Genomic DNA, 14090 nt, shown 5'->3' with positions numbered 1-14090 from the left:
CCTTAATTCCCCTACTATGCAAAAATCATATCCAAACTTGTCTTAAATATGTTTACTGAGGTAGCCTCCACTGCTTCATTGGGCTGAGAATTAGCTTTTATCCTTGAGCATTAACTCTTATCTCTCATAATATTGAGCGATACCTGTGTCTTACACACACACACACACACACAATGCTGGAGGTCAGGCAGCAGCTATGGAAAGGAATCAAGAATTGATGTTTTGGTCAAAGACCCTACATCAGGTCTTGGTGCACTGGCTGATAATGAAACTGGTCCCATTGCTAGATAGTGAGATGTGGCTAATTGGTATATATAGATGCCAGTCCCTTTGCCAGATAGTGAACTTCAACTCAGTTTGAAACTGCTGCCGTGCATCGTTACTGTGATGGGTCCCATTGCCAAATAGTGAGCGTAATTTCATTTCCAGATTGTGAGACCCCACTCTCTGGCAAACGCAGAGCCAGTCCCAGTGAGAGGCCAGATTGAGCAGGGAGAAGTCTGAGTCTCTGAGCCATCAGATTGAGGCTTCTTAGCACTTCACAGACACCCACCTTATTCTCATCACCTAGCAACAGAAGCCTGGTTCTCAATCAAACTGAATTATAGACAATCAAAGACAGATCAAAACGGCTGCAGTGGTGAGTCCAACGACAAATTGGCCAAAACATTTATATGTATTAATGCATGTTTAATATATGTGTTCAAATTGTAATATACATGAAAATAGCTATGTATTTTCTGTAGTGTTTATGTTATCTTAATGTTTAGCTTACACATGTTTAAACTACATAGTGCCCACGGGTTTAATGTATAAAATTCATAGATATAATCTTTGCTCAACATGTAACATTTCTGTGTGTTCAATGTGTAATGTATACATTTTCCATGTGATGGTTGTGAGTTGTTAATGTGTAATGCTTGTGTATAGTGTATATGTGATTTGTCTATACTGTTTGTATGTTCTTAATGCATAATATGAGTACATGTAGTATATATGTTTAATGATTACATATATCCATTTTACTGTGTGGAACAGACAGAAGAATGAGCCAGCCTGCTGTAAATCAGTTAGTCGAGCCTTATGTGCACAAACTTTTAGAATCCATCTTTTGGTTTACATTAATTGAAAGACTTAATCAAAACTGAGAGCAAATTTATTAAAACTGGGCTACATTTGCCAAGTTTAATAGGGTTTATTGAAGATGTGACTTGTTATCAATAAAAAGACTGGAGCGACTGGGACTTATTGAGACTTACCGAAAGTCAGGACAGAGTACCTAATCCAGTCCAGACTGGTAATGCCTGAAGGCACTCCCGGGACCAGGCCTGCACCAACTAGGTTCTAGGTTCACTGGGGTATTGAGGTGTCCGTTAAATCTTGTCAGTATTTTATTAAGAGGCACGTAGGATGATTGATCAAAGTATGAACTACTGATATGAGAGCAAGAAATCTCATTGCCTTTGTGAACATACTGAATTGAAAAGGAGGAAAATATCTCTTCACCTATCCCTTCCACCTCACCTCCCACCACCCCCAAGTCATTTCATTCCATCCCCAGGAGTCTATTTATTACATGGGAGGGGCAAAACCCTGTAAGGGAAAAAGACTTTGTAAACGCCACCTCTCTACCTCACTCCACATTCCTCTGGCTATGGAAACCAATTCACGTCATCATAAAGACTGAATCTTGTCTACAAAGGTACTCCTTCCATACAATATAATTTCTGCCTCAGCAGCTCTCTCGAATTTGAAAGTTTAGCTTATTTGCTTATACCAATCCACCACTCCCAGGGAATCTAAAATCTAATCAATATCCATAAACTCTTTCTCTTATGCAGTGCTAGGCTCTTCCCAACTGTTAAATTGAAACATTTCTCACTGGCTATTGCCGGAATCCATTGGATAGAAAGCCATCTTGTCTGGAACCTAACTTATATTTGACCCCAATGTCTTCATTTGGAGTCGTGGAAATTGTCCAGTACCCAATTACTGGCTTCATGAAGACCTCTCTCTGTGTATCCTGAAGATCCTGAGGCAAAGCAGCTATGCCAGATATCAGAGGAGGCATAGAAACTGGGAACCCAACTTCAGCAACGTTGTTAGCAAGGGAATATCACTTCCCTGGTGCAAAGATGAAAGAATTTATTTCTGGACTCAGAGATAAATGACTTAGACAAAGCATGATGCACAATTTGTATTTTTACATGATTTGACTGTAAAATAATGATGCAAATTTAATAATGAAGCTAAGTAAGTTTGGCTTGTGATCAATTTGCCATGGTTAAACTGACTAAGTGGAGTCACAGACAAGACCTGATTTGACCTTCTGTATGCTGCAGAGCACGATTCAAGATCACATTCAAACTCTCAGCTTTATCCTTCATTTGAAGATCTATTGCCCAGTTTCACTAAACACTATCAGACAGCCTTCTTCAGGACTCCCTGGTTTACTCAACTCTCCCCATCCATCCCTTCAACTTCCCAGACACTGAACGAGATGCAACACCTGTCCCTACTCCTCCTCCCTACCATCCAGGGCCCTAAACCACGTGAGGCATACACTCACATGCATTTCCTCTAACCTTATTGCATCTAGTGTTCTCGAAGTGGTCTTCTCTATATCAGTAAGAATGGATGCAGACTGGGTGTCTGCTTTGTTAAGCACCTGCCTCTATTCACCGTGGCCTCCTGGAGCTTCCAGCTGCCGGACATTTTAATCCCCCTCCCTATTCCCACACCAATCTGCTTGCTTCCATTACCTCTATAGCCAGGATGAGGCTAAACAAAACCAGATGAACAGTGCCTCATGTTCTCCCTGGATGGTCTACAGTCTGACAGCATGAGCATTTCTGGTAAACTGCTCCTTCATCATCCCGCTCCCCTCTCGTCCTGATCTACCACTTCATCCTGCACTCACTCAGCACCCTTTCACCCTGTTTCTTTCTTTGCCGCCACCCGTTCCATCTGTCTATCACCCACACATTGGCCCCCATATGCCCACCACGTCCTTTACTTGATTCCATGCTCCACCTTCCTTTCCTATCAGAGTCCATTACCTGCAGCCCTTTGTTGCCTCCACCAATCAGCTCCCAGCTTCTGTTGATATTACTGCTCTTCACTTCTCCATCCTCACCTGGATCCACCTATCACTTGCCAGCTCTTGCTACTTGCTCTTTATACTGACTGTCTCCCCTCTGTCTTTCAGTCCAGATGGAGAGTCTTGATCTAAGATGACATCTGTCCATTTCCCTCCAAAGACGCAGCCTGACCTCTTAACTTCCTCGACATTTTGCTTGTTGATCCATTAGCTCGATAAAGGTCCCACTGCATCTTCCAAGTTTATTCAATGTTCTACAAATCAATAATTAGATTTCCTTTGCTATCTCAATTTATTCATTTTGATAATCTCATCTAACCTGATAAGACTAGGAATCAGAAGAAGTGCTTCAGATGTGGCTCATGAGCTCAGGAATGAGGCGATGCTACTCAGTTTTTTAATAAAAACAGGAAATAGAAACCAGGATTCAACAGATTAAAAGCTCCAATGAAGGTTAAGGTGAAGGTCAGTACGATGACACAGCAGTTGGTGCTGCCACTTCACAGTTCCAAAGATCCAGGTTCAGTCCTAGTGTATGGAATTCACGTGTTCTCCTTGTATCTACATGGATTTCTGGTGGATGCTAAGGTTTCTTCCCACATTACAAAAACTTGCTGGTTGGTAGATTAATTGACCCAGTAAATTACTTCTAGTCATAGAGATGAAAGAAAACTACAACTCAGAAAAAGGCCTTTCAGTCCATCTAGTCTGTGCCAAACTATTAATAAAGTCCTAACCTATTGAGCCTTTCCCTATAACTCAGTTCCTCAAGTACTGGTAATATCTGTGAAAATGTTCACTGTTCTTTTTCAATCTTGATATCTTTCCTGTAGGTAGGTGACTAAAACTGCATACAATACTCCAAATTAGGCCCCAGTAACATCTTATATAACTTTAACATAACTCCTGTACTCAATATTCTGATTTATGAAAAATGTACCAAAAGCTCTCTTTATGACCGTATGTACCTGTGATGCCACCTTCAAAGAATTATGAATCTGAATTCCCATATCCCTCTGTTCTACCACACTCCTCAGTGCCCTACCATTTACTGGGCAAGTCCTACATTGCTTTGTCCTCTCAAAGTGCAACACCTCACACTTGTCTGCGTTAAATTCCATCTGTTAATTTTCAGTCCATTTTTCCAGCTGGTCCAGATCCCACCACAAGCTTTTATAGCCTTCAACTATACCCCCAACCTTGGTGTCATCTGCAAATTTGCTGATCCTGTTTATCACATTATTGTCAAGATCATTAATATACAGTGTCTATAACAATATCACTCTCCTTGGAAGTTTTCATGTTTTATTGTTTTACAACATTGAATCACAGTGGACTTAATTTGGCTTTTTTGACACAGATCAACAGAAAAGTCTCTTTTGTGTCAAAGTGAAAACCAATTTCTACAAATCAGTCTAAATTTATTACAATTATTAAACACAAAATAATTGATTGCATTCTCACACCCTTCAAATCAGTATTTACTAGATGCACCTTTGGCAGCAATTACAGCCTCAAGTCTGTGTGGATAGGTCTCTATTAGCTTTACGCATCTGGACACTGCAATTTTTCACCATTCTTCTTCACAAAACTGCTCAAGCTCTGTCAGATTGCATGGGGATCATGAGTGAACAACCCTTTTCAAGTCCAGATTCTCAACTGGATTGAAGCCTGAACTCTGATTTGGCCACTCCAGGACATTAACTTTGTTGTTTATAAGCCATTCCTGTGTGGCTTTGGCTTTATGCCTGGGGTTATTGTCTTACTGGAAAACAAATCTCCCAAGTCACAACTCTCTTGCAGACTACATCAGGTTTTCTTCCAGGATTTCCCTGTATTTTGCTGCATTTACTTTACCCTCTACCTTCACAAGCCTTCCAGGGCCTGCTGCAGTGAAACATCTCCACAGCACGATGCAGCCACCAGCGTGCTTCACAGTAGGGATGGTATGATGATGTGTTGCATTTGGCCTACGCCAAACATAGCATTTAGTCTCATGGCCAAAAACGCTCAATTTTGGTTTAATCAAACCATAGAACCTTCATCCAGCTGACTTCAAAGCCTCCCACAGGCCTTCTAGCAAACTCTAGCTGAGATTTCATGTGAGTTTTTTTCAACAGTGGCTTTCTCTTTGCCACTCTCCCTTAATGCTGTGACTGGTGAAGCACCCAGGCAACAATTGTTGTATACACAGTCTCTCCCATCTCAGCCACTGAAGCTTGTAACTCCCCCAGAGTTGTCATAGGTCTCTTGGTGGCCTCTCTCACTAGTCCCCTTCTTGCATGGTCACTCAGTTTTTGAGGATGGCCTGCTCTAGCCAGATTCTTTCCATTTCTTGATGATTGACTTAACTGTATTCCATGGAATATTCAGTGACTTGGAAATTTTCTTGTATCCATCACCTGACTTGTGCTTTGATTAAACCTGTTCATGGAGCTGCTTGGAATGTTCTTTTGTCTTCATGGTGTAGTTTTTTGCCAGGATACTGACTCACCAGCAGTCAGGCCTCCCCGATACAGGTGTATTTTTACTACAATCAATTGAAACACGTTGACTGCACACAGATGATCTCCATTTAACTAATGATGTGACTTCTAAAACCAAATGGCTACACCAGTGATGATTTAGTGTGTTATATTAAAGGAATGAATACTTATGCAATCAATTATCTTGTGTTTTATATTTGTAATTAATTTAGATCACTTTATAGAGATCTGTTTTCACTTTGACACAAGTCTTTTTCTATTGATCAGTGTCAAAAAAGCCAAATTAAATCCATTGTGATTCAATGTTGCAAGACAATCAAACATGAAGACTTCTTGGGGGTGGAAATGAATACTTTTTATAGGCACTGTAGATGACAAATAACAACTACACAGCACCGTTGTCTGTGGCACACACCTAGTCACAGGCCTCCAGTCAGTGAGGCAACCACCCACTACCACAGTCTGACTTCTCTCACAAATCTAGTTTACTACCTCAACCCAAATGCCAAGAGGCTGAACTGTCTGAATTTTTCTCTACAATCACTCGTTGGGACACTCCATATGCCACAGACCGCTTGGAGCTATTGGATTGTGTTTAGTGAGAACGTGATTTGAAAAAGCGAGCATGGCTAGTTGGGACAATCAGAGTGAGATTTGAAATAAGCGAGTGGGGCCAGTTGACATATTCTGTGTGCTATGGAATTGGGCACTTGGCATTCTTTAAACAAAAAGAAGTTAGGTTTAAGTGAAATGGCCATTGCTGGAGCGAGCTAGTTTTAGAGTGGGGAGCTTAAGGTTTTGGCTTAAAGAGGCTTCAGTGAGGAGAGGTAGAGGCTGTGGGTAATTGTAAGGAAAGCATGAGAAATATGAAAATAGCACAAGTTTCTCCAATGATAGATATTGATTTAGTGTGTTCAAAATAAAATTTAATACCACTTGTATGTTTTTGGTTATAATTTACTCAAGAATCCAAGCAAATACAATGTAAGAACAAAAGGATCCTCCTGAATCGGTTGATCACTGACACACTGATGACTGAATTGTCTTGATCTATGCACTCCATAATCCAAGAACTTTCACACCTGGTGAGCTATCCAGAAGGAAGCTAAGGAATCACATACTCTGTTTAACCACTCAGAATTGGTTTGTTAACAAAAATAAATTATAATGCGTATCAAAGAAAAGTTAATGACCTCAGGACACAGCCATGAGGTCAATATGATTCAATCCATATGCAGGTAAAAGCCTCTGCAAATCTTGCGGCATTCCACCAGTTACAGCTAATCAGAAAATCACCCGCAGTATTTATTCTTACTTGCTGTTTTCAGTCCATTAACCAAAATGCTATTGTGTTAATATTTTATCCCCATTTAAATGATCCCTTTTTCTTTATATCAGGCTTTCAAATTCTTCCTCAAAAGTCCAAATATGTAACATTGGGTGGTTTGCCCTGATTCACCTGTCAGCTACACCCTCAAAATCTGTAATGGAATCGTCAAAAGTATGTTCCCTGCACAAGGCATGCTGAATCATTCTAATTATGCTGTATTTCCCGACACCTAATACTGTGTCACTTATAATTAATTTTAACTTTTTCCCATCACACACTATCAGGCTAACTAATTTATGGTTCCATTTACTCTGTCCATCTATTTTTGCGGCAGCAGGGCTAAACACTCTAATACTGAATGAGTGTGTTACCGTGGCGGTGGACAGAGATCTGTCACTGTATAACGTTTGGTTATAGGACAGTTGGGGCAGGGGATTACTTCTATATAACAGCAGTATATGGGGGCATAGCACCTTCACAGGACAATTATAGTACAGGGCTGATGGGTATATAAGACTGGAGTACAGTGCTGATGAGTACATTTCTGGAGAGCATTGGTTTTGGGGAACTTTGTGTTGATAGATTAAAGGTTAAATATATTTTTGAGCAGTATTACAATGGTAAAAAAACTGTTTTCCCAATAGATCTTATACTGAAACAATAAACAACCTGTAACATAAACACTCCAGCTAAAAGTATAATTTCAAATTTTATGTTAATTGAGGGTGAGCTGTAGCCCATTTTAGCGTGGTTGCCATGGAAATTGTTGTCAAGCACCCTCCTTTGTGAACTATGCATCATTTCTGGAGGAAGTGTGAACAGTAGTGTTATCATACCCTGTTTGAGACTCGTTCCTCACGTAAGATGTGATGGGAAACAAAAAGTCTCATTTTCTTTACCAGTCTGTAAAGACCACAAGACATCTGAACAGAATTAGGCATTCGGCATATCGAGTCTGCTCCGCCATTTGATTATGGCTGTTTTTTTTGGCCTTCTCTTGTCTTCTCCCCTTAACTTTTCATGCCCTTACTAATCATGAACAGATCAAACTCTGCTTTAAATATACCCAATGGCTTGGCCTCCACAGCCGTTTGTGGCAATGAATTTCAAAGCTTCACCACCCTATGGCTAAATAAATTCTTCCTTACCTCTGTTCTAAAGGAACATCCTTCCATTCTGAGGTTATGCACTATGGCCATAGGCTCCTCTCAATGTCCACTCTATATATACACTTCAATATTCAGTAAGCTTCAATGAGATCCACCCTGATTCTCTGAACTCCAGTGAGCCATCAAACACTCCTCATATGTTAACTCTTACATTCCTGGGATCATTCTCATAAACAACCTCTGGACCTTCTCCAATGTCAGCACATCTTTACTTAGATATGTGGCCCAAATAATGATGATTTAGTGATATCCATAAAGTGTTAGAATCCATCTTTAAAAACTCATCAGCCCCATATTGAGCAGAATAGTGATACTTCCTTCATCCTTGTTTCATTGGAAAGGAAATGGTACAAAGAACACAATAATAAAATAAAAACAGTAAGTGCATGAGATAGCTTATACTGTATACATAGATTTATTTTATGTACATAATGTGACACTAGTTACAGGAATGTCTGTACATAAGGGGATTCTGACAGGAAATGATAAAGTGGTGGATGGGGGTTGTGGTGGGGTGGGTCACTGGGTGCAGGTGTCAATCAGTCTCCCCTTCCCTCTCCCGACCTTTCAGATCTATTCCTCAGCTGTTCTTCTACAGTCGGCCTGAAACATCGACTGTTTACTCATTTCCACAGATACTGCCTGGCCTGTTGAGTTCATCCAGCATTTTGTGTGCGTTGCTTGGATTTCCAGCATCTGCAGATTTTCTCTTGTTTGTGTTGATCAGTCTTACTGCTCGGAGATTGTATCTTGGTTTTGAGTCCGCTGGGTCTGGTGTGGATGCTGTGTAGCCTCCTTCCTGATGGGAGTGGGACAAACAGTCCATGAGCAGAGTGGGTAGATCCTTCAGGATATTTCTTGCATTTTTCTGGCACCTTTCTCTATGTATGTTCTTGATGGCATGTAGGCTGGTGTTGGTGACACATTGGGCAATTTTGATTACCAATTTTAGAGCCTTCCTGTTTGCTGCAGTACATTTTCCGTACCGTGCAGTAATGCAGCTTGTCAGGGTGCTCTCTACTGTGCACCTGTAGAAGGACGTGAGTATTGATGTGCATAGCCCAGCTCTCGTCAGCCTCCTCAGAATGTAGAGGCATTGGTGAGCTTTGTGATTGTGTAGGATGTGTTCTTGGATTTTGAGAGTTTGTGCAAGATGTTTGCTCCCAGGAGTTTGCATCTGCTCGCAGTTTCCACTGCAGTGCTGCTGATGTAAAGAGGAGTGTGAAAGGTGCTAGCTTTCCTGAAGTTGATAGCAATCTTCTTTGTCTTGTTGACTAATGGGTCAATTATTTTAAAGTTATAGTTTGGATATAAAAGGACACAGCCTGCTTCCCAAGGGTTGGGGTCTAAAGCTAAACGGCACGGGTTTAAGGTGAGAAGGGAAAGATTTAAAAGGGACTTGGGGTGCAACTTCTTCACACATCAGGTGGGGGATATATGGAATGAGCTACTAGAGGAAGCTACTGAGATGATACAATACATTTTGATAAGTACCTGGATAGGAAAGGTTTAGAGAAAAATGGGCCCAACATAGGCAAACGGGATTAGCTTGGGTGGACAGCTTGAGTGGCATGAATGAGTTGGGCTGAGGGCCTGTTTCTGTGTTGTGTAATTTTTATTTACTTCCTGTTCTTCCGCTGGCATCTAGGGCAGCAATGAAGGTCCTCCGTCTCTAGCGGTGTTCAGGGCTTCCTTCATCATGTCAGTAGCTTCCTCTCATTTTTCACCACTGTCAGTCATGCAAATTCTGGGTAGCAACTCAGGAATACCATTACACTCAGATGTAGAAGGATTCTTCATTGCTGTTTCCATAACAATTTTGTTTTACCAGTCAGGGTTGTTAGCACTGAGCTGAATGTGGTGTGTAAATCTATAAATTTAACGATGCTACTGAGATACCTATTTTTATTTTCTTTCTAAAGTTTTTGCCCCCCGCCATCTGGTCACAAGAGCAGGTTAGAGTTGTTAACAAGCCAGCAGTATCAATGGTCAGACTCCTGGATTATGAAAGACAGGGTTAAATTTGAGCCTGCATTCTAAATCCAGCACTTGACCATGGGTGGCATCCCAACAGCACTGAGTCATGTTGTTCAGGAACAAATATGCTCCGAGTTTTTGCTTGTGAGAAGATTGTTGCATCACTGTTACCATGGTAACTGGGAGGCAGCGCAGCCTTCCATAACCACAGAGGCAGGAGAGAATGGTGATTGGATGGAACTGGCATGACGGCATGGTGTAATGTATTGGTACCTCCAGCAGGTGGTGATGGCCACTGTGGTTCCAGATGTGCTGTTTATATTTTCCAGCCTGTAACTAACACAGGAGTATTTGTGGTTTGTGATCATTTTGTGATGTGACGGGTATTTCAGGTGCCAGTGTGGGAAAGCTGGCCCGAATCTTACCCTGAAAGTGGCAGGTAATATTCTGTGTTGCTGTTTGTGGTCTGGCCTCTATGTTTCCGGTGTTCATTGTCTGAGTAAGTCTTGTACTTGTCATCTAATCATGGACTATGTGTTTATGCCGAGGAAGCTGATGATCGAAGCTGTCATTCCACCATGATGTCAGATAGTTTCTAATTGATCATTACACAAGCAAAGACCATGCAGGGACAGTGAGCAACACCCAAACTTAACAGACACAGAAAGCTCCAGTGGAGGGAAGGCAGAAGGGATTCCAAATGGAGGACAATTAGATATGAAATAATTAATAAAGGCGGCTGTTATTGAAGACAATAATAAACATCAAAAGGATTTTGATTGCTACTCAGAAAGGAAGTATGTGAAAATAAATGCTTAATGACCGGGAAATGAAGCTAAATCTAAATGATCCTCGGAACAGCTTACCCTTGTCCTGCTCAATGGGCTGGGTGCCTTCCTTTGTGCAGTATGATTGTTTGAAAGTAAGGAGCATCATGCCCATCACACAGCACAGACCGAGTACTAATTAGTAAATCTTCCTTTACTGCTGCCTGCTTGGATTATAGCTGGTTTATGGAACTTGCCCTTTTATTGTCTAATCACTGATTTGTATAGACGACCCCGCCAATGAGAGCAATTGTGCAGGGCACATCCCATTGAGCCGAGGAAAACAAAACACTTCTACCTCTTCACCCCAACATCTCCTACTCCAACTGTTGTAACGAATAACCAGTAAAATCCAAATGATTTTCTCTCAGTGTATTGACTATGACTGGGAATTAAACTGAGAAGTGCATCAGCCATTGTCAATCAGTTTAATTCCCAGTCGGGGAGTGTGATTGGGACTGATTGCCATGGACAGAAATGGGATTAATCACGATGGGTACATGATTAATCAAAGCCGGGAATGGGTTAACTATGGATGGTATTGTGATTGTTTGCAGTTGGAAGTGGAATTAATTAAACACAGTTGGGAATAGAATTGACCAAGACCGTGTTTGGAATAGGAGTCACCATGCCATGGATTGGGATTGACTATGTCTGGGAATGGGATGATTATCACTACTTATGGGATTGGTTATGGCTGAGAATTGGGATTGACTGGAAATTGAATGATTGATTGTGGTCTTGAATAGGGTTGACCATATGAGTATGAGTATGACTTTTAACCGTAACTGGGAATGGAGTATTTTGGCCATACATGGCAAAAGGATTGACCATGACAGTGATGAGCTGATTGACCAAGCTTTGGAAGGAGCAGTGTGATATGGGTTGGTTTCAGCTGAATGACTGCTGGCTCCTGTGTACAGAAACAGTCAAAAATTGTTTGCACTCAACTTTAAATCATCTGACCTTCAGTTCAATATTTTATGATGTGTCTTATATCTAAAGGTCTCCCACTTTCACTCCACTCCTTGAAATTTCCTGCTCTTTCCATTTCAGGCTGTTAATGGCGAGCTGGTCGAATGACAGCCGGGACTGTAGTCATCACTGGAGGAATATTGGCTACGATTATCCTTCTCTGTATAATAATCGTGTTGTGTTATTGCCGCCTGCAGGTCAGTATCAGAGAAACTTACTAAGCCAAAGTACAGCCATGAGACCATAAGATACAGGATCAGAATTAGGCCATTCAGCCCATCACATCTGCTCTGCCATTCCATCATGGCTGATCCTGGATCCCACTCAACCCCATACACCTGCCATACGCTATATCCTTTGATGCCCTGACCAATCAGTAAACTATCAACTTCCACTTTAAGTATACCCATGGACTTGGCCTCCACAGTTTGCGGCAGAGCATTCCACAGATTCACTACTCTCTGGCTAAAAAAATTCCTCCTCACCTCTGTTCTAAAAGGTTGCCATCTTAAAAGTGTTTTTGATTTAGGGTAAATATCAGGCGAAGTTTACCCTCTGCAAGGAACTGTGTTTATGGGAATAATCACACACTGGAAAGTCTGGAACTGTAGCTTAAAATGTTTTTCTAAATGTGAGCAAATCCTGTCCCTGAGAATCTTCTCTAGGAATTTCCTACCACTAAGGCTCACTGCTCTCTAATTTCCTTGTCCCTATCGCTGTTCCAACTGATCCATGTCATCAGAGAAGAGATGCAGTAGTCAGTAGGAAAAGGAAATACTCAATCTCTTCCCTGCATCCCAGCTTGTTAAGCATTCAGTACTCTGTAAATTTTACTGTTTGTGTTTTTATTCAGTATTATTGCTGTAAGCGAGAGGAATGGGATGGAGATGAGGAGGAGCCTGATTTTGCAGTCCACCCACATCTGCCAGCTACCTACTACAACTACAGTGCTGGAAATGGATTTCACTTTGGCTCTGTAGCCTACCCCCAAGATCACTTCCAGTCCAGACCTTTCTGTTCCAACTGCAAGCCACTCTTCTATGTACATCAGATTGAAGAGATTCGGAATGGGGGTGAGAACATGAGCTACACCTCTGTCAGTGAGGAGGATTTAGAAATGCTGACGAATCCCCAGGAACTGCCCCTAGGCAGGGTCAAGATGGCCAGAGACACTTTTAGTAGAAGTCGAAGTATCAGCACTGATGTGTAAAGAGGTTTGTTATTTATGGTTTTTCTACCACAGCTGCTTTATAGAACAAAATTAGACCATTAGTTTGTACATTTTATGAGAAAATGGATGGAAACAATGAATGCAATTCCAAAAGCATCAGTAAAATTCTTGCAATCCCAAACAAGAAAGAACCAATTACTCACATTACAAAAAGAATCGTCTGGATATAAAAAAAATGTAATTTAAATAAAAAGTTATTGATGTATTTATATATTTATTTTCTAATGAAGGAGATTTATTTGATGAAGTGTGAATTTTAAAACCGATAAATGGACTGGATAAATTGCCGTGATTTTTCTTATTACTTTTGATGGCTGCTAATCTTGTTATATGTTATTCAGTATGTCTGATCTAATTATGTGACAGGAGTTAGTACATGGCTGATGATGTATTTGTGACACTGATTAATTCAACATTGTATAGGAACATTATTGTTCAAGGCACATAAATAAACCAGAAAATTTGTAAATCAGAAGTACATTACCATTCAGCACTTTATCAGTGATAGATTCATAATAAATATACTTGTTCTCTTAGTTTACAATCTTTCTGCAGGAATTTGAATGAAAGAGATTTTGTGGGGGAAATCTGGAAAAGGAGCAGTAATAGCAAGAAGGCATTCTGCAAAACAACAAAAAGTTACTGTCTAGTTCAAATTTAAACTTATTTTTATTTTTTTACATGTACACCTGCAGTAATTTACCCACTCAGGGTTCTCTCTACACTAGTGCAAGGAAATTATAGGCATTCAGCTGCCTCTGTCAATCTAAGTTTCAGCACCCAAAGGGAGTATTTCCAACTGATTTCCAAAGGGAGTATTTCCATTTCAGCACCAAGGGAGTGGTTTTAGTATGTATTGCAATAGAAGCTGGAACATTGGAACCTGATGTCTATATGTGTTAAAATGGATCTTTCCACTGAGTCACAGTATACTGCTATAAGCAATGTGCAAGAAGGTAGGAACTGTGTTCCATGATATTTTATTCAGGATATTA

General features: G+C 40.8%; 1 protein-coding gene across 2 annotated transcripts; it reads left to right on the top strand.

The window, feature by feature from the left end:
* Window positions 1–454: 454 nt before the first annotated feature.
* On the top strand, window positions 455–13930 carry LOC140730090 (protein FAM163B-like). 2 transcript variants are annotated; one of them, XM_073050225.1, is made up of 3 exons: window positions 455–640; window positions 11946–12061; window positions 12718–13930. In XM_073050225.1, the coding sequence occupies exons 2-3, from the start codon at window positions 11969–11971 to the stop codon at window positions 13072–13074; spliced, it is 450 nt and encodes a 149-aa protein (XP_072906326.1). In that variant the 5' UTR covers window positions 455–640; window positions 11946–11968; the 3' UTR covers window positions 13075–13930. The 2 variants fall into 2 exon arrangements, with proteins under 2 accessions (XP_072906326.1, XP_072906325.1); XM_073050224.1 differs by lacking the exon at window positions 455–640 and adding an exon at window positions 10399–10501.
* Window positions 13931–14090: the final 160 nt, after the last annotated feature.

Source organism: Hemitrygon akajei, chromosome 7 (genome assembly GCF_048418815.1).
Source record: "Hemitrygon akajei chromosome 7, sHemAka1.3, whole genome shotgun sequence".
Lineage (NCBI taxonomy): Eukaryota > Metazoa > Chordata > Chondrichthyes > Myliobatiformes > Dasyatidae > Hemitrygon > Hemitrygon akajei.
This window is presented reverse-complemented; position numbering and strand designations above follow the sequence as displayed.

Bases quoted from the DNA above. Each gene is read 5' to 3' on its own strand.
- LOC140730090 (XM_073050225.1), top strand. From the start codon at position 11,969: ATGACAGCCGGGACTGTAGTCATCACTGGAGGAATATTGGCTACGATT. The intron at 12,062-12,717 runs GTCAGTATCAGA...GTTTTTATTCAG, and splicing joins TGTGTTATTGCCGCCTGCAG to TATTATTGCTGTAAGCGAGA.